Source organism: Prunus dulcis, chromosome 5 (assembly GCF_902201215.1).
Source record: "Prunus dulcis chromosome 5, ALMONDv2, whole genome shotgun sequence".
Taxonomy (NCBI): Eukaryota; Viridiplantae; Streptophyta; class Magnoliopsida; order Rosales; family Rosaceae; genus Prunus; species Prunus dulcis.
This window is the reverse complement of record NC_047654.1, coordinates 6,482,476-6,508,446: the sequence shown is the minus strand read 5'-3', so window position 1 is coordinate 6,508,446 and position 25,971 is coordinate 6,482,476. Positions and strand designations below refer to the sequence as shown.

At 42.3% G+C, this 25,971-nt stretch overlaps 3 protein-coding genes across 4 annotated transcripts; all 3 read right to left on the bottom strand.

Annotated features, from left to right (window-relative positions):
• LOC117627979 (cullin-1-like) lies at positions 1 to 2,794 on the bottom strand. 2 transcript variants are annotated; one of them, XM_034360312.1, is made up of 3 exons: positions 2,605 to 2,794; positions 1,796 to 1,921; positions 1 to 1,225 (listed from the first exon to the last, which is right to left on the bottom strand). In XM_034360312.1, the coding sequence occupies exon 3, from the start codon at positions 1,191 to 1,193 to the stop codon at positions 234 to 236; it is 960 nt and encodes a 319-aa protein (XP_034216203.1). In that variant the 5' UTR covers positions 1,194 to 1,225; positions 1,796 to 1,921; positions 2,605 to 2,794; the 3' UTR covers positions 1 to 233. The 2 variants fall into 2 exon arrangements, with proteins under 2 accessions (XP_034216203.1, XP_034216201.1); XM_034360310.1 differs by lacking the exon at positions 1,796 to 1,921.
• A 7,162-nt stretch (positions 2,795 to 9,956) lies between these two features.
• LOC117628920 lies at positions 9,957 to 12,002 on the bottom strand. Its single transcript, XM_034361465.1, has one exon. It carries the CDS (start codon positions 12,000 to 12,002, stop codon positions 9,957 to 9,959), a length of 2,046 nt encoding a protein of 681 aa, XP_034217356.1.
• Positions 12,003 to 14,825: 2,823 nt separating this feature from the next.
• On the bottom strand, positions 14,826 to 16,913 carry LOC117628919 (cullin-1-like). Its single transcript, XM_034361463.1, has 2 exons — positions 16,039 to 16,913; positions 14,826 to 15,951 (listed from the first exon to the last, which is right to left on the bottom strand). Exons 1-2 carry the CDS (start codon positions 16,911 to 16,913, stop codon positions 14,826 to 14,828), a joined length of 2,001 nt encoding a protein of 666 aa, XP_034217354.1.
• Positions 16,914 to 25,971: the final 9,058 nt, after the last annotated feature.

Here is a 25,971-nt window from a genome sequence, read left to right as displayed (position 1 = left end):
TGAAGGACAAACCCAATCCAAGCCAAACACTTAGATTATCTGATGCAACTATCGCATGTATATTCATTGTAAATCTCTTCCCCGTTTCCTGATAGAGTTATACTTCTATCTAGCCTCTTTGTACTGATCACAACTTGTAAGTTGCAATCTGTTCATGGAATTTCTAAAACAACCAGTGCACAATTTACTGTAGATCCCAGAGTGGTTCACAATTGTTAGTAGTGTGATTGATTTCATTCCTGCATTGCGGCATCTTCAGCATGTTGAACCAAGGTTGAACCTTGAGCAGGAACTTCTTTTTCCAATATAACATTAGCAATAAATTTCCTAGAAAGCTCCTCCACATTATCAACTGTAAGCCAAGCACTACATCCAGATTCAGAATGCTTCTTTTCAATCAGTTGAGTTACATTTACCACCACCAACCAATGTTTCACATTCTCTACCAGCTTCTTCTCACTGCTTGGATGCAGGTAATGAGAAACTCTATCCCTCTCCCTTCTCAAGCATTCCTCTGCCTTCAACATGTAATTCGTATAAGCATCCTCCCAAATCCATATTGATGCTTTATGAGAATAGTAATCACAAGTGTCAATTAGCATGTATCCTTCAAAGTCATTTTCATAAGCATCCATATGTCCCATTCCAATTTCAACAAATATATCTATCACATTCTTCAACAGTGCTCTATCAATTTGTTCTCCTTCACGTTCTTTACCAATAAGAACAAGTACAGCAAATCTCACATTAGCATTTACCTTCTGATAAACCATATTACGGAAGCAGTTAAGTCCAACTTCATTCAACCCAGGATGTGATGCGTGATTTTGAGCGATGTAGTAGTCATCAAGAAAACTAAAGAATCGTGACAGCCACCTAATCATAATCTTATGATTTTCCCAACATTTGACAAACTCCTGCAGCATACAGTCACCATGTTTCTCTATTACAGAGGGCAACACTGTTGAAGTAATGTATTCCTCAAATGTCTCCCGATATTTGTCATAAAGCTGCCTAGAATAATTATGGGGATGTTTTTGGATACACATGTTATAGATAGTTGTGTAAAGCCTCATATATTCTTCTGAGTTGAACTGCGGTTCTGATAATCCTTGTACAATCCTCTTTAGCTTCGTGATCCCCTTCTGTATATAGTCCCATCCTTGATCCCACTCGATAAATTGGTAACCCATTGTCGTGGATGCAAAATTTTAACAGCCTCCAACTACAAAGAAAACACATACAGATAATATCAAGTGAGATACCTTTACAATATAATTATATTAAACCCAGTGACAAAATTCTACAATTTGAAATTTCTATCAGATTCTTCTCCTTGATACAATGTTTTTATTGTTTGTGAAAAGAAAATAAACCAAAGGGAAAATAGGTTTAATGGTAAATAAATATGACATTTATGGCCATCAAATAGACATAAATAGTATTTTCATAGGGCATACCATACTTCATCCCTATAGATTAGAGCATTTTAACTCTAGTAAGCCTACTGAGGAGGCTACAATAACTGCTCGGCATGAGAAGGCACCTCCCAATAACTACATATTGATAATAAATACATCTAGGGCTTTAACATAAATCCTGATCGTTAAAGGATTCAACTGAAGTATATGCACATTAGACCATAACAGTCACAACACTAGCTAACATGTTAAACTAGTCAACCTTCGATTCAATAGCGTTCCATTCCTGTTTTTCTGTAATTTTCTCGATGATGCGAGGGAGATTTATTAAAATACATATAGAAAGAACACCTAGTGTAAGCTCTAAAGAGAACCTGTAGATATGGAAAAGAATGACATTCATGCTGTGCACTAATAAAAGTCTTTGGTCTTCTAAGAAAAACCTCTATTCTCTTCTTCGTATTCAACCAAAATGCTTTCAGAAAATTAAACATTCAAACCTGGCAAAACAACCAGGAAAACGAAATTCAGCCAAACGATAAAATATATATATATGTATATTCAAGCAAACTCCCAGCCAAAAGAATTAAACAAAACCCAGCAACGTCTCCGATCAACCAACCTGAAAAAGCATTAAATTCCACCCAGCCCCAAAAATTTAAACCCAACCCAATAACTCCTCTTTTTCCTTTCTTCTGAATTAAAAAAAATACTAAATTCCACCCAACTTCTTCTTTGTAGCAATCAACCAAGTAATGAACCCAAGCTGCAACTTTAATCAAACCCAGCTGCAATTTTACTCAAACTCATTCTCTCAGCCAAACCCAGTAAGAAATTTTACTCAAACTCATTCTCTCAGCCAAACCCAATATGAAATTTATGAGTTTTTTTTTCTTTCGAATCATGTATTGATGCCTTCAAGAAAAAGAATATTTATGTCTCAGACTTAAACAACTTGAGCTAATATTCCTCTTGTTTCCAACTTTCTACATTTTGAAAGATAAATGAATACATGTGTACCTTGAAGCAACTGGATTCAGTTCAATTCAAGTTGGAAAATTTCTACTATTTGTTTCTATGTTAAAACCCACTCGTGTATATTCATCTCAATTCATCAAAAATTGGAAGGGAAAAACAACCGAAAAGAAACAAGGCGTACAAGAAGAAGGAAGATGGATTTTACCTTTAACTTGTGCCCTGCTGAAACCTTGAGAGTATATACTGAAAAGGGTAGGAACGGTTTTCACCACATTGCAGAAGAAGAAGGAAGCAGGGGAAGGCAGAGCCCCTTAAGCAGGGGAATTTGAGAAAGATGTGAGAAGCAGATCGCCATACGCCTAGGGTTTTGCTGTAAAAAGGTGAGTAGCTTTTCACAAGCTCATAACCGGGACTTTTAACTTTCTTGTGGTGTAGCATATTTTAACATGGTTAAAATTTTACAATAAAATCTTATTCAAAAGCTACAATAAAAGTGCGAGATATATTTTAATCATTAAAAAAAAAAAAAAAAAAAAAACTTTGCACTCCCAATTTCTCATCCTAACGTCCCAAGAGATTAGTTTGAATTATTTCTCTCACATTGTTAAAAATAAAGAAATAAAAAAATGTGTACACTTGTTTTTTACACAAGTGATATTAGGACATTAGATGCAAAGATAAATGCTCTTAAACATTTGAGTTACAAGCCTTATGCAAAATTTATCACACTTTAGTCCATGTTTTATGATTTTTTTTTCTAGATTTTTTAAAGACATTTTTTATTTATTTTGTTGGCTTGGTTTGATTTACGATATCTTGGTTTGTTTTTCACCTTTCTAGACTTCTTGTCAACTCCATAAACAATTTCGACACTTTTATATTGAGATCTCTGAGAATCTTGAATCCGCCACTACATACATTATATAATATTAAAATATATTCTCATGCGTTAGCTCACACAACAAATCACAAAGTCAAACTAATGGGCTAAAGCATTTATCTCCTAACTCAATATCATTATAACAAATTCGTTTTTTTTGAAAAAATATATAATATAATGGGATATGCTCCTTATTATATATTAAAAAGAAAATACTTACAAATATATGACTCAAACTGGCTTTCAACAGTCAAATGAACAAAAAATCCTCTAGAATTTCTAAAAGAGCTGCACACAATTTAACTGTAAAATCTAAAATAACGTCAGTTGAACCCAGTTCTTAATTTCTATGTTGCTCATGCTCCTTGTGAACATGGTAAGCCTTTTAGATGCTGCATTGTGGCTATTGAATTTTGACATTAATTTATAAAACTGACAATAAGCACAAAAATTTTCTCATGCCTTCTGTTTACAATTTATTTTTTGTGATCCATTTCAAGCAGGAAAATCTTGTTTAAATACATTAGCAACAGGTTTCTTATATAAAAAGATCCTCCACATTAATGTCTCTAGGAAAACCACTATATCCAGAATCAGAATGCTCCTTTTCAAGCAGTTGAGTTGCATAAACCACCACCAACTCATGCTGCACTTTCTCCACCAGCTTCTTCTCACTGCTTGAATGCAAGTAATGAGAAGCTCTATCCCTCTCCCTTCTCAGGCATTCATCGGCCTTCGATATGTAATCTGTATAAGGATTTTCAAGAATCCAACTTGATGCTTTGCGCGAATAGTATTCGCGGGTATCTATTAGCATATGTGCTTCAAAGTCCTCTTCATAAGCTTCCATTTGTCCCTTTCCAATTTCAACAAATACGTCTATCACATTCTTCAATAGTGCTCTGTCAATTTGCTCCCCCTCACGTTCCTTATTAATAAGACCAATTATAGCAACTCTCACATTGGCATTTACCTCCCGATAAACCAGATCCCGGAAGCAGTTAAATCCAACCTCATTTAGCCCGGGAACAGATCTCTCTGCGATGTAGAAGCGATCAAGATAATGAAAGAAGCGCAACAGCCATCTGACCATAACTTTTTGTTTTGCCCAACTTTTGACAAACTCCTGCAACAAAAACTCGTCCTACTTCTCTTTTAGAGAGGGCAACAATGTTGACGTAATGTATTCCTCAAATGTCTCTTGATATTTTTTGTAAAGCTGCTGAGAATACTCATAAGGAGGGGTCTTGAATACAAATGGTATAGATAGTTGTGTAAAGCATCATATATTCTTCTGAGCTGAACTTTGGTTCTGGTAATCCTTCTACAATCCTCTTTAGCTTCGCGATCCCCTTCTGCATATAATCCCATCCTTGATCCCACTCGATAACTTGGCGTTTCGTGGTTGTGGATGATAAAGTTTGATATCCTTCAACTATAAGGAAAACACATCAGGAAAAAATAGATAAAAATGGAAAGAAAAGAAAAACCAAGATTGAGTAATTTACCTTTAGCATGTGCCATAGTGAAACATTCGGTTTGTTGTTCTCGATGCAATGAACTCTGGCCTTATTTTGCCTCACAATCTTCATGGCCAAGTAAGCTCCAAGTTAATCCGAGACTGAAACTATTGTCACTGAGATAAGGGCTATACATAAAAGGAATATGAATGGTTTTTACTACACTGCAAGAATCTGGGACAGCTAAAGAAGGGTCCACAGTGTAAACGTGATAGTCAGAGCCACTTAAGCAGGGGACTTCTGTCAAAGGAGGTGAACTCCTAACTGAACAATTGAGATATGAGTACTCTTTCACAGCATGGTAATACTGAAATGGAGTAAGGGAGAGATTGAGGTTAAGATAAACTTCATGGACACAATTCTTCGGGTCAATAAGATCGAGTTTTTTGATATCATAAGAGATGGATTTCACTACTGTGGGAGCAAATTTCCCCACGAGAATATTTACCCAAGATTCCTTCGTCTTCTCCGCCTCTCTTTCTCCCTGCAAAACAGATCGGAGTAAAAGGACCACACCCGGGGGTGTTAGCCAAAGGCCCTCCGATGCATAAGTTAGGTAGGGTAATTCAAGGAAAACTGGGTGGCCGGAGCCGTGTGTGGTGGCCGGAGCCTTGTGTGAGAGAGAGAAAGAGAGGAGGTGGCTAGGGTTTTTGAGAAATAATTTATGCAGAGTTTTAGTAGGAATTTAGGCGTACCTCATCTTTGTGCGTAACCCAGTATTTATAGTGGCCTTGGAGAGGTTGGTGGGGTTGGTGCAGTTGGTGAGGTTGGTGTGGTTGGTGTATTTAGGGATTATGGATTTAACCGAATCCTTAATTAAGGCGAGGATCAAGTAACCCCCAATTTGATTAGGTAATTCCCAATTAGGTTAGGTAACTCCTAATTAGGTCAAATAATTCCCAAATTGGTTGGCCTAATTATTTGACCTAGGGTTTTGATTTAATTAGGTTCCCACAAATGCCCCCCCAGCTTCTGCGTGGCGTGTGACGGCGTGTAGGAGATGTTGATTAACCGTTGGGCCATCCAATTGCAACTGGGCTTCCTTCTTTGGTTTGGGCTCCTGCATGGAGGAGGCTTTCTACTTGCTAATTTTCTGAAATTGGACTCCTAGTCGAAATGGGCTTGAGATTCCTTGTAGGTAGGTAAAGGAACCCTAATCGCTTTAAATATGAGGCTCTTCCTTGCTTGTCTTCAAATCGCAAGAAACACTTCCCATATTTCAAAGAGAGGTTCTTTGAAAATCGTCTGCTTACCAAGGGAGAGAGTGCATCTTTAGGTAAGATATATATATATATATATGCATATATATATATGTATATTTATATATATATTTTGTCTTCTTGGCTGCGGGTCCAGCATGGGGAGCTTTGGCAGCAAGGTGAAGTGGTCTGCTAAGGGAGGCATGCAAGCCTGGTGCACGTTGGTGAGCCAAGACGATGTTGGTGTGTGTTGAAGTAGGCTGGTCCTTGCGCTGGAGAGAGGCTGCAATCTGGGCTCGAGCTTGGGCACGCTAGGATGGGCCATACGCGCTGGGCATGGCTGCTGGACCAGGCGAACAGCTAGGCGCGTCTTAGGCCGCAGGGCTGGAGCAAACGGAGCAGGCCCGTGTTGGGATGGGATGCGACCTGGGCCGGAGCGCGAACTGAGCTGGAGGGGCGAACTGGGCTGGAGGAGCGAACTGGGCTGGAGGGGCAGCTGATCATGTAGGGGCCTTCCCAGTTTGGCTTCATCTTCTTTGACCCTTGCCTCGGTGATGTGATGAAAATTTTTCTGAGCACAAGGTCTCCAGGCCGAAACTGTTTGATCTTGGCCTTCTTATTGTAGTAGGACGTCAACTGCTGCTCGTAGGCGGCAACTCGAACAATGGCCTTTTCTCGTTTTTCTTCAAGCAGGTCAAGGTTGATTCTCATCTGCCTGCAGTTTTGGTCAAGACTTCCCACCTCAATGCTCATGGAAGGGACTGTGATGTGTGGGGGAATGATTGCCTCCGTCCCATAGGCCAAGGAAAACAGTGCCTCTCCGGTCGATCTCTTTTTGGTTGTGCGATAAGCCTATAGAACTCCTGGCAACTCGTCGACCCATTTTCTTTTTGCGCCTTCCAGTCTTTTCTTTAGGCAGTCCAGCATGATCTTGTTGGATGCCTCTGCTTGGCCATTGCTTTGCGGGTATCTGGGAGTTGACAGGTGTTGCTTGATGCCATACTTCGCAAGGAATGCAGTGATCTGCCTGCCCACGAACTGTGTACCATTGTCGGTAACTGTCGATTGCGGGCAACTGAATCTGCAAATGATGTTCTTCCAGATGAAGCGTTCAATGTCAGCTTCCTTGGTAAAAGATAAATCCTCGGCCTCGATCCATTTGGTGAAGTAATCAGTGGCAACGATCATCATCTCCTTATTGGCAGGTGATGTCGGCATAGGTCCCACCAAGTCAATGGCCCACTGCATGAACGACCATGGACTGTTCTGCGGATGGTATTCCTCAGCTGGCAACCCAGGGATCGGCTTGTACCGTTGGCATCGATAACATCTTCGAGCATACTCCGTGGAGTCTTTACGCATGGTAGGCCAGAAATAGCCGATGCTGAGAGCCTTCTGAGCAAGCGACCTGCCTCCAGCGTGATTTCCACATTCGCCGTCGTGTATTTTGCAAAGAACCTCGAACGTTTGCGGGTACTTGATGCAAGTGAGATGAGGCCCGTAGTATGATCTACGGATAAGCGTGTCGCCTTTCATGTAATATCTTGCAGCCTTCTGCTTGATTTTCCTGGCCTCAGACTTGTCCTGGGGCAAGTTTTCATTCACTATGTAGTCAATGATGGGTTCTTTCCAGCTAGGGTCCTCGTCGATCTGCATTGGTCCGGTTGTTCTGCCTCTTCTATGCTAGGTTGGTCAAGGTATTCGACCGGGATAGAGTGTTTGAATTGGGTATCCAGTGCTGATCCTAAGCTTGCCAGTGCATCCGTGCGCGTTCTCTGCTCGGGGCACCTGCTGGATGGTGAAGGTGGGAAACGCCTTCAACAGCTCTTGGACTTTGTCAAGGTACAAGATCATCCTTGGGTGCTTTGCCATGTATTCTCCTGAGGCTTGACTTGTGATCAGCTGGGAATCTGAGTAGATGGCCAGCTTCTTGATTGATAGCTCCTTTGCCAGGCGTAAGCCAGCGAGCAATGCCTCGTACTCTGCCTCGTTATTTGAAGCTGGGAAGCCAAGTGTGATAGCTTGCTCTAACAGGGTTCCATCTGGAGTGACGATGACGACGCCTGCTCCAGCTCCTTTCTGGTTCGACCCTCCATCTACGCGTAGCTGCCACATGTCTCTGGGTTGGTCAGGTTCCGCGGAGGTCTTGTCTGCTCTCGAACTTTCCTTCTTTTTGCTGACCAGCTTCTCTTCTTCGGCTGATGGTGTGAACTCTGCAACAAAGTCTGCTAAGGCATGGGCTTTTATAGCAGTCTTTGGCCGGTAGAGGAGGTCGTATTGGCTTAGTTCTATTGCCCACTTCATAAGCCGCTGAGAAGCATCAGGGCTGTGGAGGATTGATCTCAAAGGAAAGTCAGTCATAACGATGACTCGGTGAGCTTGGTAATAAGGCCGCAGCTTTCTCGCGGAAACGACAAGGGCCAAAATGAGCTTCTCCAATTTTGGGTAGCGAGTCTCTGCATCGAGGAGAGCTTTTGACGTATAGAATATCGGATGTTGGGCCCCAAGTTCTTCTCGGATGAGAGCTGAGCTGATGGCTGAGTCGGACACTGCCAGGTACACGAACAAGTCTTCACCAGAATTGGCTTCGAGAGCAAGGGAGGTGAAGTAAGGTAGGTCTTTAGACTCTGGAAAGCTACTTCGCACTCCTCGTCCCACTTGTGTTTTTGCCCCTTCTTCAAAGCTTTGAAGAATGGTCTGCACTTGTCGGTAGACTTCGAGAGGAATCGGTTGAGAGCTGCTGCTCTGCCCGTCAGACTTTGTATTTCTTTCACTGTGGAAGGTGACTTCATCTCGAGGATGGCTTTAATTTGGCGTGGGTGTGCCTCGATACCTCGTTGTGTGACTAAGTACCCCAGGAATCGGCCGGATGATACACCGAACGTGCATTTACTTGGATTCAGCTTCATGCGGTATTGGCGGAGCAGGCTGAATGCCTCGGTGAGGTTTTTGAGGTGGTCTCCACGCTTGGGGGCTTTGACCAGCATATCATCCACGTAGACTTCCATGGTTCTGCCGATCTGCTCCTTGAAAATCTTATTCACGAGCCTTTGATAGGTTGCTCCAGCGTTCTTCAACCCAAAGGGCATGACCTTGTAGCAGTAGGTCCCTCTCTCGATGATGAAAGAGGTCTTCGCCTTGTCATCGTCGTACATCATAATTTGATTATAGCCGGAGTAGGCATCCATGAAGCTGAGCAGCTGGTTGCCGGAAGTTGAATCCACGAGCTGGTCGATCCTCGGCAATGGGAAGTTGTCTTTAGGGCATGCTTTGTTGAGGTCGGTATAATCGACGCACACTCTCCATTTGCCCTTTTCTTGTTTTGCCACCAAAACGACGTTGGCCAGCCATTCTGAGTAGGAGACTTCTTCAATAAATCCGGCGGCTAGAAGCTTGTCGATCTCGGCTTCAATGATCGCGACTCGCTCGGGAGCGAAGTTGCGTCTCTTCTGCACCACGGGCTTGCTGGCAGGGTTGACATGGAGGCGGTGGCAGATGATGTTTGGGTCGATGCCGGGCATGTCAGATGGTGACCACGCGAACATGTCTTTGTTGTTTTGGAGGAAGATGGTCAACTCCACCTTCTCGTCTGGGCTTAGGCGCGAGCCGATCCTCGCTTTCTTGTCTGGCTGGTTAGGATCGAGGGGTACTAACTCAACGTCTTCCTCAGGCTTCCAACCTTCTTCAAGGGAGCCTTCCGGGCGGATTCCCTCCTCTCGATCCTTCTTGTTTGGATTCTGGCACGAGCCGATCTGCGCTTCTTTGTCTGGCTGGCCAAGATCAGGGGGTACTAACTCGACGTCATCCTCAGGCTTCCAACCCTTTTCAGGGGAGTCTTCCGGGCGGATTCCCTCGCCTTGATCCTGGCTCATTAATTGCTATTGTGGGGTAACAGCTCCCTTCTCGCTCGAGCTTGCTTGTTTGCTGGGAGCGCTTCGTGCCTCATTAGCAGCTTGCATTACTGGTGTGAACTGCAACTGCTTGCTCTTCTTGAGCCCTTGAGCTGTGCATCTTCTTGCCATGGCTTGGTCACTATTGATCTGCCCGATTCCGCCTCCAGGGATGGGGTAGCGAATCTTCTGGTGTAGAGCAGATGTGATGGCCTCGATCTTGCTGATCCACGGTCGGCCCAAGATTCCATTGTAGGGGAGATCTCGTTGATGACCATGAAGGTTTGCGAGCAGAGCACTGGGGGTGAGTGGACGTCAAGGTCGATCGTTCCAACAGTGATTGATGTGGCCCCATTGAAGCCGGTAAGCGACCTGGCAAGTTTGCTAATCTTGGGCTCCAATCCCATCTGTTGGATGACAGATAGTTGCAGGATGTTAGCTGCGCTGCCCTCATCCACATGAATTCGCTCGATCACAGCTTGTTCAATTTGAATGCAGATGACTAGCGCGTCATTATGCGGTAGGTCAAGCCCGATCAAGTCCTTCTTCTGGAAACCAATGATGGGTGTATCCACAATGACTGGTACTCCTGTTGTGACTTGGGAGACATAAGTCGCCTGCGCGATCTTCCTCTTACGCTCCTTGGTGGTCAGCCCGGACTCCCGGGAGTCAGCTAGAATGGTGTTGATTCGAATGACCTTTTGGGGAGGTTCCTTGGCAGCCGCATCACGATCCTCGATCTGTTGGATGGCCTTCTTTGCGACGAATTCTGTGCAATGACCTTCTCTGACCAGCTCCTCAAGATGCCTTTTCCAAGCATTGCAGTTGTTGGTGTAATGTCCGTGCTCCCCATGGAATGCGCAGTATTTACTGGTGTCCCTCTTAGAGGGGTCTCCCTTCATGGGTGGCGGTCTCCTCACCCACGGCTTGTCCTTCACTTGAGCCAGGATCTGATGAATTGGGATAGCGAACTCAGTGAAGGTCCCTATTTCTGAGCTTCCCTCTCGGGGCCGCGATCTGCGCTTATCTCGGGCTCTTTGCTCGAACTGGTTGCTCTTTTGGCTTGCCTGCTTCGTCGGGTGATCAACTTGCTTGCTGGCTTTCTTTGCGGCGATTCGATCATCGTCCCAAAGTGCGTAGCGTTCTGCCGTCGCGAACACTTCTGCCAAGGTTTGACTTGGTGTTATGGCCAGCTCCCGGTATAACTCGTACTCGGTTGGCAAGCCCTTCTTGAAAGCTGAGGATGCAACTTGGTCATTGCATCCTATGATGTTAGCCTTTTCAGCCTTAAACCGTCTTAGGTAGTCTCGTAGAGACTCATCTGGCTTCTTGCGCAGGTTGAATAGATGGTCCGCATGCTTTCTGACCGTCTTGTAGGAGGTGTACTCCTTTGTGAAGATGAGGGCCAACTCCTTGAAGTTTCCTATCGACGCGGACGGTAGAGTGTGGAACCAGTCTTGAGCTGCTCCTCTCAGGGTCATCGCGAACACTTTGCACATCAGGGCATCGTCTGCCTTGTACAGGATCATGGCGCTCTTGAAGTGCCTCAAATGGCTCTCAGGGTCAGAGTCTCCCTTGAATGGAGTGATGGATGGCGTTGTGAACCGCTTCGGTGGAGGAGCTCGTTCCACTTTGTCGGTAAAAGGCGAGCAGTCAACTCGATCAATTTCCTTGTGCAGGGCTTCTTCCGTGCTTCCTTTAAGTTGGAGAGCTTGGAGTCGGTCATTCACTAGCTTCTCGACGTCCTCTGCTCGCAGGACTGGAGTCTCGGGCCGACGTCTTCGGCGTCTCGAGCGTGACTGGCTAACTTCTTCCTCGGTTCCCAAGGGTCGATCCCCTTGGGTGTTCTGCCCGTGGGGCAGATTAGGAGATTGAGCTTGTGAGGATTCCTCTACATCTTGTCGCCGCGTGTTGGTCCTCGAGCAGGTTAGTGGGCGTCGATCATCATCTTCTGCCCGCAAGGAGGGTTGCTCAGGTCGACGTCTTTGGTGTCTCGAGTGCGACTGGCTAACTTCTTTCTCGGTTCCCAAGGGTCGATCCCCTTGGGTGCCCTGCCCTTGGGGCAGATTAGGAGATTGAGCTTGTGAGCATTCCTCCACAACTTGCCGCCACATGTTGGCCCTCAAGCAGGTTGGTGGGCGTCGGTCGTTGTGCTCGTCACGCGACTGCTCACGAACTCGAGCTCCTTGTGGGCCCAAGCGGGCATGGACATTAGACTGTAGGCCTAGCCTCTCGAGCACATTGGTCCTCGGTCCTAGCCCGAACGGCTTAGAGTACACGCTCGCGGCTGTCTACGTCTCATCTACTTGATCTCGATCTCTCCTCTGCCGGTTTGCCCTTGTTTGACCAGCCTGGGACCTCTCGAACTGCTCGCCGGCATGCTGGTGTGCCCTCCTCTCCTCGTCACGGGGTCCAAGGTTAGGGCCTTGATTCAAGTTGATCTGCCTGAGTAGCTGGCCAATCAGGTTGTTCTGATCATCGACCTTTTGTGTGAGTTGATCGACCCGTGAGTTAAGGTCCACCTGACTGCGGGGGTCAAGTAGAGTGTTGTGCATCGGGCCCAACGGCATATGGGCTAGGGCTCCATTAGACGCATACACAGGTGCATATGTCAAGTGTGATTGCAGAGGAGGGAAAGAATGGATCTGCTCCAAGACTGGGACGACGTCGGAGTAGCCATGGGGCTGCGCAGCAAATCCGGTAGTTGAGTGGTGTGGCTGCTGCTGTGCTCCGACGGCAGGACAGCGAGGCAGAGCAGTTCCGGTAATCGGCGCTGGCAACTGTAAGGCTGTGGAGGTCCCAGGGTCATGTGGCGGCTGTTCTACAATTCCAGCAGCTGAAGGCAGCTGCAAAGCACTAGAGGACGACTGCAAGGCGTTGGCAGCCACGATTCTGTGCGGTTGCATTGAGGTTTCCACCACGAAACCATGAGATGGGCCCATCGTGGTGGCGTTACTCTTCGTACGTCTTGTATCAACCATGGTTGTTTGAAAAAATGTGTGAAAGATGGATTTGGAGCATGCTTTGAATATATCTCGCGCTCTCAATGAAAGCACCAATTTATGGGAGCAAATTTCCCTATGAGAATATTCGCCCAAGATTCCTTCGTCTTCTCTGCCTCTCTTTCTCCCTGCAAAACAGATCGGAGTAAAAGGACCACACCCGGGGGGTGTTGGCCAAAGGCCCTCCGATGCCTAAGTTAGGTAGGGTAATTCAAAGAAAACCGGGTGGCCGGAGCCGTGTGCGGTGGCTGGAGCTTTGTGTGAGAGAGAGAAAGAGAGGAGGTGGCTAGGGTTTTTGAGAAATAATTTCTGCAGAGTTTTAGTAGGAATTTAGGCGTACCTCATCCTTGTGCGTAACCCAGTATTTATAGTGGCCTTGGAGAGGTTGGTGGGGTTGGTGTAGTTGGTGAGGTTGGTGTGGTTGGTGAGGTTGGTGTATTTAGAGATTATGGATTTAACCGAATCCCTAATTAAGGCGAGGATCAAGTAACCCCCAATTTGATTAGGTAATTCCCAATTAGGTTATGTAACTCCTAATTAGGTCAAATAATTCCCAAATTGGTTGGCCTAATTATTTAACCTAGGGTTTTGATTTAATTAGCTTCCCACAACTACCAAATCACCATAGGATGGGAAGTGAATTATGGTTGTTCCGTTCTTGCAGTCAAGCTCATAACCAATGTGACCGCAGTGTTGACGCTGATGCCCTCTTAATTGGAAAGGAAATCGAATATCGGGTGTCCTATCTGTGCAGTTTCCATTTGAGGCCTCTATGTCAAGAAAGATTGAAGTGAAGAAAAGGATGAAGAAGATAGAGGCAGACATAGCTGGTCAACTAGCAACAATGGGAGGGAAAGAAAGAGAGGTAATATAGAAAAATTAGAAAGAAATAAAAACTAGGACAAACAAGAAGACTCAGTCTCAAAGAGGGAATGAGTCAAAAGGATATGAAGCTTCTTCTGTCCCACTCAGAAGCAATTTGATGGCTTATTGGGGTTGATTTTTCAGTTAGGGGACCAAGTGGCCAACCAATTATGAGAGTTAGTTGGGAGTTGGGACTAACCAATCAAAAGGCAGAGAAGAAGATATATAAAGAAGGCTTCAAATATATGCAGGCAAGTTAGGTAGGTGAAACTTACTTTAAAAATTTGACGGTACGAGTGAATTTCATTCATAAAAATAAAAAGATACACCTAGTCAGGGAGAACATAATAAGATTTACTCTAAGATGTAAAAACTTAACAAAACAAAAAAACCAAATTAATGCAATGCAACAAAAAACTAAACTATTTAAATCTAAAACTAAATTAAACTATTAAAAAACTTAAGATGCATACATTTATTTTAGGAAAAAGTCAATAGAAGAATACTTATTGGCCTTAGATATGAGAACATGCTATCGAGAGAGAATGTCCAAACTCAAGAAGAAGCTGCAAAAGATAATGATTTGGGACTGTCGACTATTGCACAGTCGAAAGGGAATTGGCTGCTTACTTATATTGCTTCCCCCCCTTTTCTTTTTTTAAGTTTGACTGGGCCATATAACACTTGGGTTGCTTTTAAGTTTGGGTAGGCAGGGGTTCACACCATTACCTGGGATGGGTAGGATTAACTTTGCTTACATATAGGTTTTCTTTTTTTTTTTTTTTTTTTGAAAAAATTTGGGTAGGCAGTAGAACCGCCACTGGTTAAGTAGCTCATGGAAAGGTAACATTTTCATAATTCCATATAATTTCTTTCAGTTGAAAATTTACTAAACTGCCCCTAATAGAAAACTGAACAAAAATGCCACTCTCTTTTCAAAATCCTAGAATTACTAAAAGAGCTTTAAAAAAAAATTACAGCAAATCTGAAATCCAAAGAAACTACAACTCCTTTGTCTTGCTGTGTTAACTCCAGCACATCCTGGATAATACGAAGACTCCAACCCTTGAATCATACAAGATACTTAAAAATGTTGTGGTTTTCCTTGTCCCTCTCCAAGTAATCTCGGTCAATAAGATTTTCAATACGCTGCTTGAGTGTTTTTATGTCAGGCTTGAATATATGTCCCAACTTTTCAACACACTCCACAAACAATTGTTGAAGATCCAAAACTTTCTGCTTCTTCATTATCCGGGTAATTGCAGCATCGATAGCATATCGCTTGTCCTTCTCGACTTCTTTGATCACCTCCTTCGTTTCATACAAGGGGAGGTGAGGAATCTTGATTCTTTTCATTCTGCCTGTGAACTTAGAGTTGAACTCAAAGCTGTCATTTGGTGATATATTCTTTGTATTAGGCTCCTTCAGGAGGATCTTGTACTTTCCATATGACAATGAATAAAGAGTCTGAACCAAGTCATCATGGTCAAGATTTAACTGAGTGAATATTTCGGAATAGCTCAATCTATCTGCATCACTGAAAAGCAATAGGAGAGCAGCCTGACAGCTTGACACAACTAGTTCAATGGTTTTTGACTCAAAGTTGCTATTAATGTAGCAAGTTCCCAATGAGTTAATCCAATTAAGTTTTCTACATTTCGTTTTTGTTTCGTAGAATCCCTCAAAAGCTTCAACGCAGGTCTTCATCTCTGCAGGAAGGTTAAGATTAAATGGTTTATAACTTGGCCACAAACCAGTTGTCAGAACAGTGACGGTGAAATCCAATCCAGGATTTACATTCGGATTACTGTGAAGATATTCCGAGAAGCTGGTCTTATTGTCCTGAGTCCATGTCATATCTTCGACCATTTTATCAATCCTAGATGTCAAGAACGTTCCACCCAATTTCTGTTTCAAATTTGTTACGAAACTTTTTTCACGTTCCAAGTTGGAACTCCGATCAAACAGAAGTCGAGGAATAAGTCTTTTCTTGTAGAATTCTATGAAAAGGTCCTTGGAGCTCATATAAGAAACCAGCTTAGCAACCTTCTCAAGTGTGTCTTCAGCGGCCTCATCGCTCAACTTCTCATTCCCATCGTTTTTAAGGAGATTATCACAGAATGCAGCTAGTAATTCAGCATCTAAACTACCAGCAACAGGTCCATTCCAAAATAGATCAAAAGAGTCTCTCAGAGCCCTGTGAAAGATATAGTTTTTTATCAAGCAATCACTGAAAAAAGCCAGGTACTTAGTGTGAAGCTCGAGTATATTTCTGACAAGGACATGCTCCTGCATGCCATAAGCTCCATTGAAATCCTGGTTACTTGATGCATCATCTTTAGCCTGTTGGACCAAAGCTTTAACTTCAAGACTAACTTTCTGTTTAAATGCATTAGCAAGAGGTTCAAACAACTCATGTTCCACTTTCTCCACCAGCTTCTTCTCACTGCTTGAATGCAAGTAATGAGAAACTATATTCTTCTCCCTTCTCAAGCATAACTCGGCCTTCACCATGTAATCCATATAACTTTCCTCCGCAATCCAACTCGATGCTTTACGCGAATAGTATTCACCGGAACTTTTTAGCAAGTGTCCTTCAATGTCCTCCTTGTAAGCATCCATTTTCTCTGTTCCAATTTCAACAATTATACCCATCACATTCTTCAACAGCCCTCTGTCAATTCGCTCTCCCTCACGTTCTCGATCAATAAGACTGAATGCAGCAACTCTCGCTCTAAGATTTAACTCACGGAAGCAGTTAAGTCCAACTTCTTCTAGGTTAGTAAGTGATCTACTGGGGATGAAGTGGCGAGCAAGAAAAAAAAAGCAGTGCGACATCCGCTTAACCCGAACTTTATGTCTTTCCCAACTTTTGACAAACTCCTGCAACATAAACTCTTCATGCTTCTCTGCGAGAGAGGGCAACCTTTTCAAAGTAATATGTTGCTCGATTGTCTCCTTATATTTGTCATATAGCTGTTGACAATAATCATGAGGAGGTGGTTGAGTGCACATGTTGTAGATAGTAGTGTAAAGCATCATAAAATCTTCTGCGTCGAATGGAGTCTCAGATAATCCCTCTATAACCCTGTTCAGCTTGTTCATACTCTTCTGGATAGAGTTCCATCCTTCATCCCACTCAATAAGTGAATGTCTCATTGTCATGAATGGAAACTTTATTCTCCTATTGAAAACACATGAGAAGTATGCATCAAGTTATATCAAACAGTGGCAAAAATCGACACATAAGAAGTATAAATGTTCTGTTTTTTTTTTCATTATCTATTGTTAGGGACTGAATAAACTTGATAAAATAACAAATGTCTTGATAAAAATGCAACAACGAAACCTAGTCCCAAAACTCAGTATCTAGGACCTCCCAACTTATACTCTACCGTGGACTTAGTTCAACCAAAATTCACTAAAAAATTATCATAATTCCAAAAACTTAACCGACAAATGCTACGGACTCTTTGTAACATACATGACATCAAATTAACAATTTCACCCCGAGAAAAATTTCATTTGCAAGTTCCACATATAACTTAAAAGTGAAAACAAATTACCAAGCAAGTTTCCTGTTTTCAGTTTTGTACGAACGAAAACTAAAAATTGAAAACTAAATAAATAAGTAAAACTGAAAATTGAAATGGTTATCAAACGGGTCTGTAATTTTCCTAATAAGGTGACTCCAATAACTGCTCGGAATGAGGAGGCACATAACAATATTACACACACACGTATATATATATATATATATATATATATATACACACACACACAGTCATACCTCTAGGGTTTTGACACAAATACATGAAATCTCTGTTAAAGGTAAACTTCAATAAAGTGTATCGAGGACGACATATCAATAACATATGGACAACTACAAAGTCGAATCATCGACAGTGCCAATATCGATCTCATATCTACAAAACATCCGCATTTAAATAAGTGCAGTTAATCATATGCTAGAGAAAATTTAATCACATGGTACAACTATTGTCAAAAGAAACAGGAATGGTTTTCCCTACCTAGCAAAAGAAGTCTCCTTGGAGCGGAGAAAGATCAGTCCAGTATTTAGAGCAAAATTCGCAAAGGCTTTCGAAACTCACCGGAGACTTTGTGGATGCAATTCTGGGGTTAAGAATCTCAGGTTTCACATCCAATTCACCCACATATATATATATATATATATATCAAGCTCATACCCCAGTCTAACCTTCTTTCTATAGAATAGGTTTTTATGGTTTTAACAAAGTAAAACACTACCCTAAAATGATTTACCTAACTTGGCCCAACAGACAACATAAAAGCCTTTCTCTATGTCCTATTAGGGCTCGGGAAATTAAGCATAGCAAAATGGTCCGGAAAATCCTACCGTTTGGGGAAAAAAACCAAAAGTTAATTTTCTGATACAGAAGAATTCTATTTACACCCAAGGCCATTCTCCGGACACCCAGCCACAAAGCTTTTGTTAGAGTTTTTCAACTTTACCCCTACAAGAAATTCTACCAGTATAGAGAAAACATGGTAGCATTTCAGGTGAGCATTTGCTTTCAGCTTCGGAAGGTAATGGGGTTGATAATTGCGGGATTGAGATAAAGAACTCGGACCCCGAAGATTGCGATCTTGAGGTTGGTATCATATATTTTTGAATCTTCGATTTGTCTTGAGGATTTGCTCTTGATTTCACTAGGGGACATATCAGAGGGAAATTACAAATGAACAGCTTTCATGAATATTTCTACTCATAAAAATTGGCCAATTAAATAAGACAGCATACCAACTGATGGTAAAAAATTTCATCTTTTCTATATGGTTTTGCATGTATAGCTGATGCCTTGTATGATTCTTAATTGTACTGATTAGTTGATAGATAAATGATTGTGAATGAATGGTAGATGCATGAGCCACAATATTCAAGTTAACATTGTGATCAAATTCTTATTGCTGCAGCAGGACCAGCATGTGAATGGACAGAAAGAAGCTGACATCAAATTCTTCTTGGAAGCACACTTTGGTATGATAAATATATGATATTTGTTCTGCATGATCTCTCTCTCTCTCTCTCTCTCTCTCTCTCTCTCTCTCTCTCTCTCTCTCTCTCTCTCTCTCTCTCTCCGGTGTAAACATTTGATTTATAAAATTTCCTTCATTTGTTTTTTGTTTTCTACAGGTAAAACCATGTTTTGCCTTGTAGGCCTTCTGGGATCATGCTAGACATCAAGAAATCATTGTACAAAAGATTATCCAAGTGGTTACAAGCTAAATCTTCTATGGGATTGGTGCGTACAGCTTTTCATTTTCCTCTCCTTGAAAGAGAACCCTTTTAGTGCTTTAACTGTTGAATATTTGGATTGCGAAGGGAGCAAGAAATGTACTCAGAGAGAGAGAGAGAGAGAGAGAGCAGTGAGTCTTGGATTGTTCTAACTGTATTCTTACCCTGCATAACCATTGCAGCAGAGCTTATATTCCTTCATGACTATTACAGGTTCTCTCTTACATCAGTAGATTCAAATCTAACGGATTGCAATAGTAGGCCAATGTGAGTATGACACATGGCATTACACAGCTGTCCTAACAGCTGGGAATTCAAAACAGACTCAAGCAATGCACCTGGCATATAAGCACAAGGCACACAGCTAACACAAAGATTAAAAACAGATTGAATATAAACTGACATAAAACTTAGTAACTAATCTGAAATTAGCTAGACAGTTTACATTTTAACACTCCCTTCTAAAGTGCTAGCTGATTTCACTCCAAGCATTCTCCTCAAATAGTCAAACCTGTCTTTGGGAAGAGCTTTGGTGAAGATATCAGCAATCTGCTCTTCTCCCTTGTAGTAGAGCAGTTCAATCACTTCTTCTTGTATTGCATCTCTAATAAAGTGGAACTTCCTTTTAATATGCTTGCTTCGTTGATGAAAAACTGGATTTTTAGCCATTGCTATGGCTGAAATGTTGTCACAAAACACAGTTGTTGCAGTGGTCTGTTCTTCCCCAAAATCTTCAAGAACAAACCTGAGCCAAATGGCTTGTGATGTAGCTTCTGCTGCACTCACATACTCTGCCTCTGCAGTAGAGAGAGCCACACTGTGTTGTTTGACTGATGCCCATGAAAAAGCACCACTTCCAAATGAAAATGCATATCCAGAAGTGCTTTTCATATCTTCCTCAGATCCACTCCAGTCACTGTCACAGTAACCAACTAAGAGTGCAGATTTTCCAGTCACATACTCAATTCCATAGTCAATTGTGCCTTGTATGTACCTTAGAACCCTTTTAGCTGCCCCATAGTGCATCTTAGAAGGGTTGTGCATGAATCTTGCAAGCAGGCAGGCAGAGAACATGATATCTGGCCTGGTTGCAGTAAGGTACAGCAGGCTGCCTACAATTTTTCTGAACAAACTTTCATCTGCAGCATCACTTCCATCCTCTCTTTTCAATTTATCAGTAGCCACTAATGGAGTGCTTACTGACTTGCAGTCTTTAAGTCCAAACTTATCCAAGAGAGTGAGAGCATACTTCTTTTGATGAATGAAGATGCTCCCTTCAGTTTGTGTTCCTCCCATACCAAGAAAATGGTGGAGTAAACCCAAGTCAGACATCTCATACTTGCACATCATTTCAGCTTTGAATTCTTTCATCATTTCATCACTACTTCCTGTGTACACTATGTCATCTACATAGATTGACACTATTAGTGTTCCCACACCTTCCTTTGTTCTCACATAGAGAGTGGCTTCACTTGGACTTTTGTGAAAACCACACTGACTCAAGTAAGTGTCAATTTCACTATACCAGGACCTTGGAGCCTGCTTCAACCCATAGAGAGCTTTTCTTAACCTATACACCTTATCCTCATCACCTTTAACCACAAAACCATCCGGTTGATCAACATAAACTTCTTCTTCAAGGACACCATTTAAGAAGGCTGACTTGACATCCAATTGCCATAGTTTCCAGCCTTTCTGAGCACTAAGAGCTATGAGAGTTCTAATGGTGTCTAACCTTGCCACAGGAGCAAAGGTTTCATTGAAATCAATCCCTGGTTTTTGTGTGTATCCCTTGGCAACAAGTCTTGCTTTATGTTTTTGAATGGAGCCATCAAGATTAAGCTTAATTTTGAATATCCACTTCACTCCCACAATTGGTTTACTACTTGGCCTATCAACCAATTCCCAAGTGAAGTTTTTCTCTATCATAAGTATCTCCTCAGTCTTAGCCTTCCCCCAAGCTTCATCTTTGACTGCTTCTTCAAAATTTTCAGGTTCAATGATGCTCATCTTGCATTGAGCATACACTTCACTCAAATTCTTCCATTTCTTTGGGGTGTGATCATAAGGTTCTAATGGAGCAGAGTCTTGAGTAGCATGCACATCACTACTTGTTTGTGTTTCCATAGGAGACTGCACAAACTGATGCTGTAACAGATTTGATTCTGAATCCAAATCTGATACAGTTGAACTTGCTCCATCACCCCAAGACATAGGAATTTGCAATGCCTCATTTGTTTCCCAATTCCACATTGCTTCTTCATCAAAAATAACACTCCTAGACAACTCAATCTTTTGAGTTCTCAAGTTGAGCACTCTATACCCCTTTTCACATACACCATATCCTACAAATACTCCCTTCTCACCAGTGTCTTCCAGTTTGTGCCTTTTCTGTGTGGGAATGTGAATGTAGCATAGAGAACCAAATATTCTCAAATGCTTGACACCTGGTTTTCTTCCACTGAACTTCTCAAATGGAGTGGAATTGTCTAGAGCACTTGTAGGGCTTCTGTTTTGCAGATATACAGCTGTATTGACAGCTTCTGCCCAAAACTTCAAAGGGATTTTCTTCTCATGCATCATGGCTCTTGCCATTTCCACCACCGTACGATTCTTCCTCTCTGCAACTCCATTCTGTTGTGGAGAGTAGCCTACTGTCAGTTGCCTTTCTAATCCCATCTCTTCACAGAACTTTGAGAAATCCAGAGATCTGTATTCTCCACCTCTATCACTTCTTAGCTTCTTAATTTGATGACCACTTTGTAGCTCAACCATGCTTTTGAACCTTTTGAATATGTTGAATGCTTGAGACTTATGCTGCAAGAAGAACACCCAACACATTCTGGTGTGGTCATCAATGAAGGTGAGGAAGTATCTGTTTCCTCCAAGAGTGATGGTCTGCATTGGACCACAAATATCTGAGTGAATCAGTTCTAGTGGTTGAGAGGCTCTCCAAGCTCCTTCCTTATCAAAAGAGCTTCTGTTATTCTTGCTTACAGCACAACCTGAGCAGACCTTCTCATGTTCTTGTAAATTAGGCAGTCCCTGAACCATATCTCTCTCTTGTAACAACTTCAAACTAATATAGTTTAGGTGCCCAAATCTTCTGTGCCACAGCCAGGAAGTTTCTCCAACTGTTGCTCTGTTTGCCACAGGAGGACTGACATAGTCAAGATTTAAAGGAAAACATCTGTTTCCCTTCATTGGCACTCTTGCAATGCAATCTTCCAGCTGCCTATCTCCATAGATATCAACTGCATTATCACCAAATACAATCCAATGCCCATGTTCTATCATTTGACCTACACTTAGCAAATTTTCATCTAAACCTGGTACAATCATGACTTCTTTGATATATCTAGTCACACCCTTCATTTCTATAGCCAAAGTCCCTTTGCCTATTGACTGCACTAGATCACCAGTCCCCATTTTGACTTTACTCTTCACACTTTTATCAACATTTACAAGTAATGACTCATGGGAAGTCATGTGATTGCTGCATGCACTATCAACATACCACATATTCACATTCTTTCCAATTGTTGCAGCATGACATGCATAGAACATAATGGCAGGTTCCGTTACCTGATTTGCAATGTTAGCAAGTTTCCCTGCCTTGTTTGCTTGGTCACAGTCCTTGACAAAATGACCAAATCGATTGCAGCCATGACACTTTGGTTTTCCTTTAAACCAACACTCACCATAGTGTAGCTTCTCACAATGTTTGCATTTTCCAGATTTGTCTCCTTGACTTGGTTTTCCCCCTTGATTGGCACTGTTTTGAGGTTTAGAATCCCATTTCTTATCCTTGGACTTCCAGTTCTTCTTTGATTTATTTGAGCCAGAACTAGAACTTGATTGTGATCCTTTTGAGTTTATGCTCATGCTGCTGAAAGCTTTCTCAGTGGTGCTTTCTGCATGTCTGTCAAGGCGCTGAGCAAAACCTCTTAATGCTACAATTACCTCCTGCACTTCAATAGTTTCAATGTCCCTAGTTTGCTCAATCACATAACAGACAGGATCAAACTCCTTGGTTAGGCTTATTAGCAGTTTTTGAACTATCCTCCCTTTGGTCAGATCTTCCCCATATCCCTTCATCTGATTTACAAGCTCAAGTAGCCGAGTGATGTATCCAGATAAGATCTCATCATCCCTCATCCTGGTGTACTCAAAATCTCGACGCAGACCCTGCAACATGATGGATCTGACTTGCTTATCACCATGAAACTCCTGATGCAAGATATCCCAAGCACCTTTTGAGGTTTCTTCATTTGAGATTCTGGGGAAGATGTCATCTGAAACAGCACCTTGGATAATACCAAGAGCCTTAGCATCCTTCATCAACAAGGACACCATCTCAGAATCTGATGACCCTTCTTCATCAACTTTTGAATCTGGAGCTTCAAGGCCTTTCTCAACCAAATTCCAGATTCCATGAGATTTGAAAATTGTTCTCATTCGAATCTTCCAAAACTCATAGTTCTCCCCATTGAATATTGGAGCTCTAAGATCACTACCTCCTGACCCAGCCATCTTAGACCAGAATCAATGAGCTGAGAGTAGGAATTTCTCGTTGGATTTCCAGACTCAGCTCACACAGTTTCAACTCCCACTATCCAGATCCAACCTGCGCACCTGATACCATGTTGAATATTTGGATTGCGAAGGGAGCAAGAAATGTACTCCGAGAGAAAAGAGAGAGAGAGAGAGAGAGAGAGAGAGAGAGAGAGAGAGAGAGAGCAGTGAGCCTTAGAATGTTTTAACTGTATTCTTACTCTGCATAAACATTGCAGCAGAGCTTATATTCCCTCATGACAATTACATGATCTCTCTTACAGCCTTAGAAGCAAATCTAACGGATTGTAATAGTAGGCCAATGTGAGTATGACACATGGCATTACACAGCTGTCCTAACAGCTGGGAAATCAAAACAGACACAAGCAATGCACCTGGCATATAAGCACAAGGCACACAGCTAACACAAGGATTAAAAAAAAACAGATTGAATATAAACTGATATAAAACTTAGTAACTAATCTGAAATTAGCTAGACAGTTTACATTTTAACAGTCACTAATGACAGAGAGAGGTGCGTGACGACTTTGATCCTCATCTCCATTGCCCGAGGTGGATTCACATTCACTTCCTCTATCCCCAAAGGCTTTCCAGCTCCCCATGCCACAGCAGCTTTTACAATTTTTTTTTTAAAACAAAATAATACATGATTAAAACTATAATTAGAAGCAAATTCCATATTCATACTGTGAATGTGAAGATTGCAGCAAGCATGCATTGTAGAAATAACATACAGGTGATGACATCGGTTTGTTTTACGCAAGGCACTGTATTTGCATTTGTTGCGCAAAGCTTGTCTTTCCTTAATATTCCGAAGACAAGACGGACAGACAGCGAACAATCAACAAAGAAGAACCAGACGAGGGAGACGATGAGGTTGGCTGGAGTGAGCGAGCAAAGCAATTGTCTTTAGACTCTCTCCTCTTTACAAGTCAACAATAATCTGTAGCTGTAGTCTGTACAAAAGCGGGGGTAGGTGGGTAAAGGTTTTCTTCACCTAACCGTTGCTTAGGGATAGGCTGTCTTCTACCGGACACTCCACTGCAAGGGAAATAGTACATGTTGCTGCTCTATACGAGAGAACCAAGATATTACCAACATCAGGTGGAGGTTCTGCCAGTTCCAGGTCAGTATCATCTCCCCATATGAATCAGACCCACCCTGGCACGCAGACCTTAAACCCTAAAGAACCAGACCCACCCTGGCACCCAGATCCGTCTAGCACCGCCTAGACCCTCCCAGCGCCGCCTAGACCAGCCCTACAGCGCATAAGTTTGAAAATTCGCTAGGCAGTGGGCTTAAAGAACAAAAGAAAAGAACCATACCCACCCTGGCACCCAGATCCGCATAGAGCCGCCTAGCGCCTCCCAGACCCGCCCATGCCGCCTAGGCTGATTTTTCGTAATGCAAAGTATGGATTAGAAGGAATGGTTTCAACATGAGGGGATATTTGCTTCCAAGGTTGGTAAACTATGCAGATTCTGTTGCCCTCAGTGTAGGACATTAAGCATATCCATAGTCGCATAGGGTTTTTTTTTTTCTTCTTCTATATACGTAGGAAACGAAAAAAAATTGTAGAAATAGGGAAACAAGCACAGTAGACATTTGTGAGAACCAACCAACCCTAGTCTGCAATCTGCATCAAGTCTAAACAGGATTAAGCCTGTCCAAAAAAATTCGAGTTTCATTGACATTTTGTTTGATCTGTTTGATGATTTTTGCTCCCTTATATATCTATGATGAACCTTCCAACCACTAGAAAACTGGCTTTGAAGAATACTGTTGCTTTTGGTACTGGTGGATTACTGGTGTGCTCCAACTGTAACGGCAAATATGGCATTTGTGAGAGCACTTTCACAAACTAGGATGTACTTGTTTACCACTGAGCACAGACCTCGGGCTTCGACTGGTGATAAGTTCTATGTTGTCCTCAGATTAAGAGGTGAAGCATGCTCCCATGGATGGTGATATCAGGTATAGTTAATGCACGTTAACAATTGAAGTGATTGAATCTGTATCTACATTCATTAATAGCAACCTTTACACTTATAGAGAAACAAGCAAACACATTATCCATTCTAACTGTTACATCAAATGTGTGTTGAAACTGATTACAGGGATATCCTCTAAATAAATGTACATCTAGAGTTTTGTGAGAGTAATGGTTAGTTGGATGCAGGGGTATGCAACTTTTGATGACTTGTTTCCTTCAGTCTGCAAAGTGGCTGAATTTCATTTCACACATAATTGTGGCTTCTAGTAGTAAACAGATTCTTGAAGAAATGAAAGGTAAATGCCATATATTATTTTCAAATCCTTCTGATTGTTTTCTAGGCCAATTTAGCTTGAAGTGATTTTCTTAAT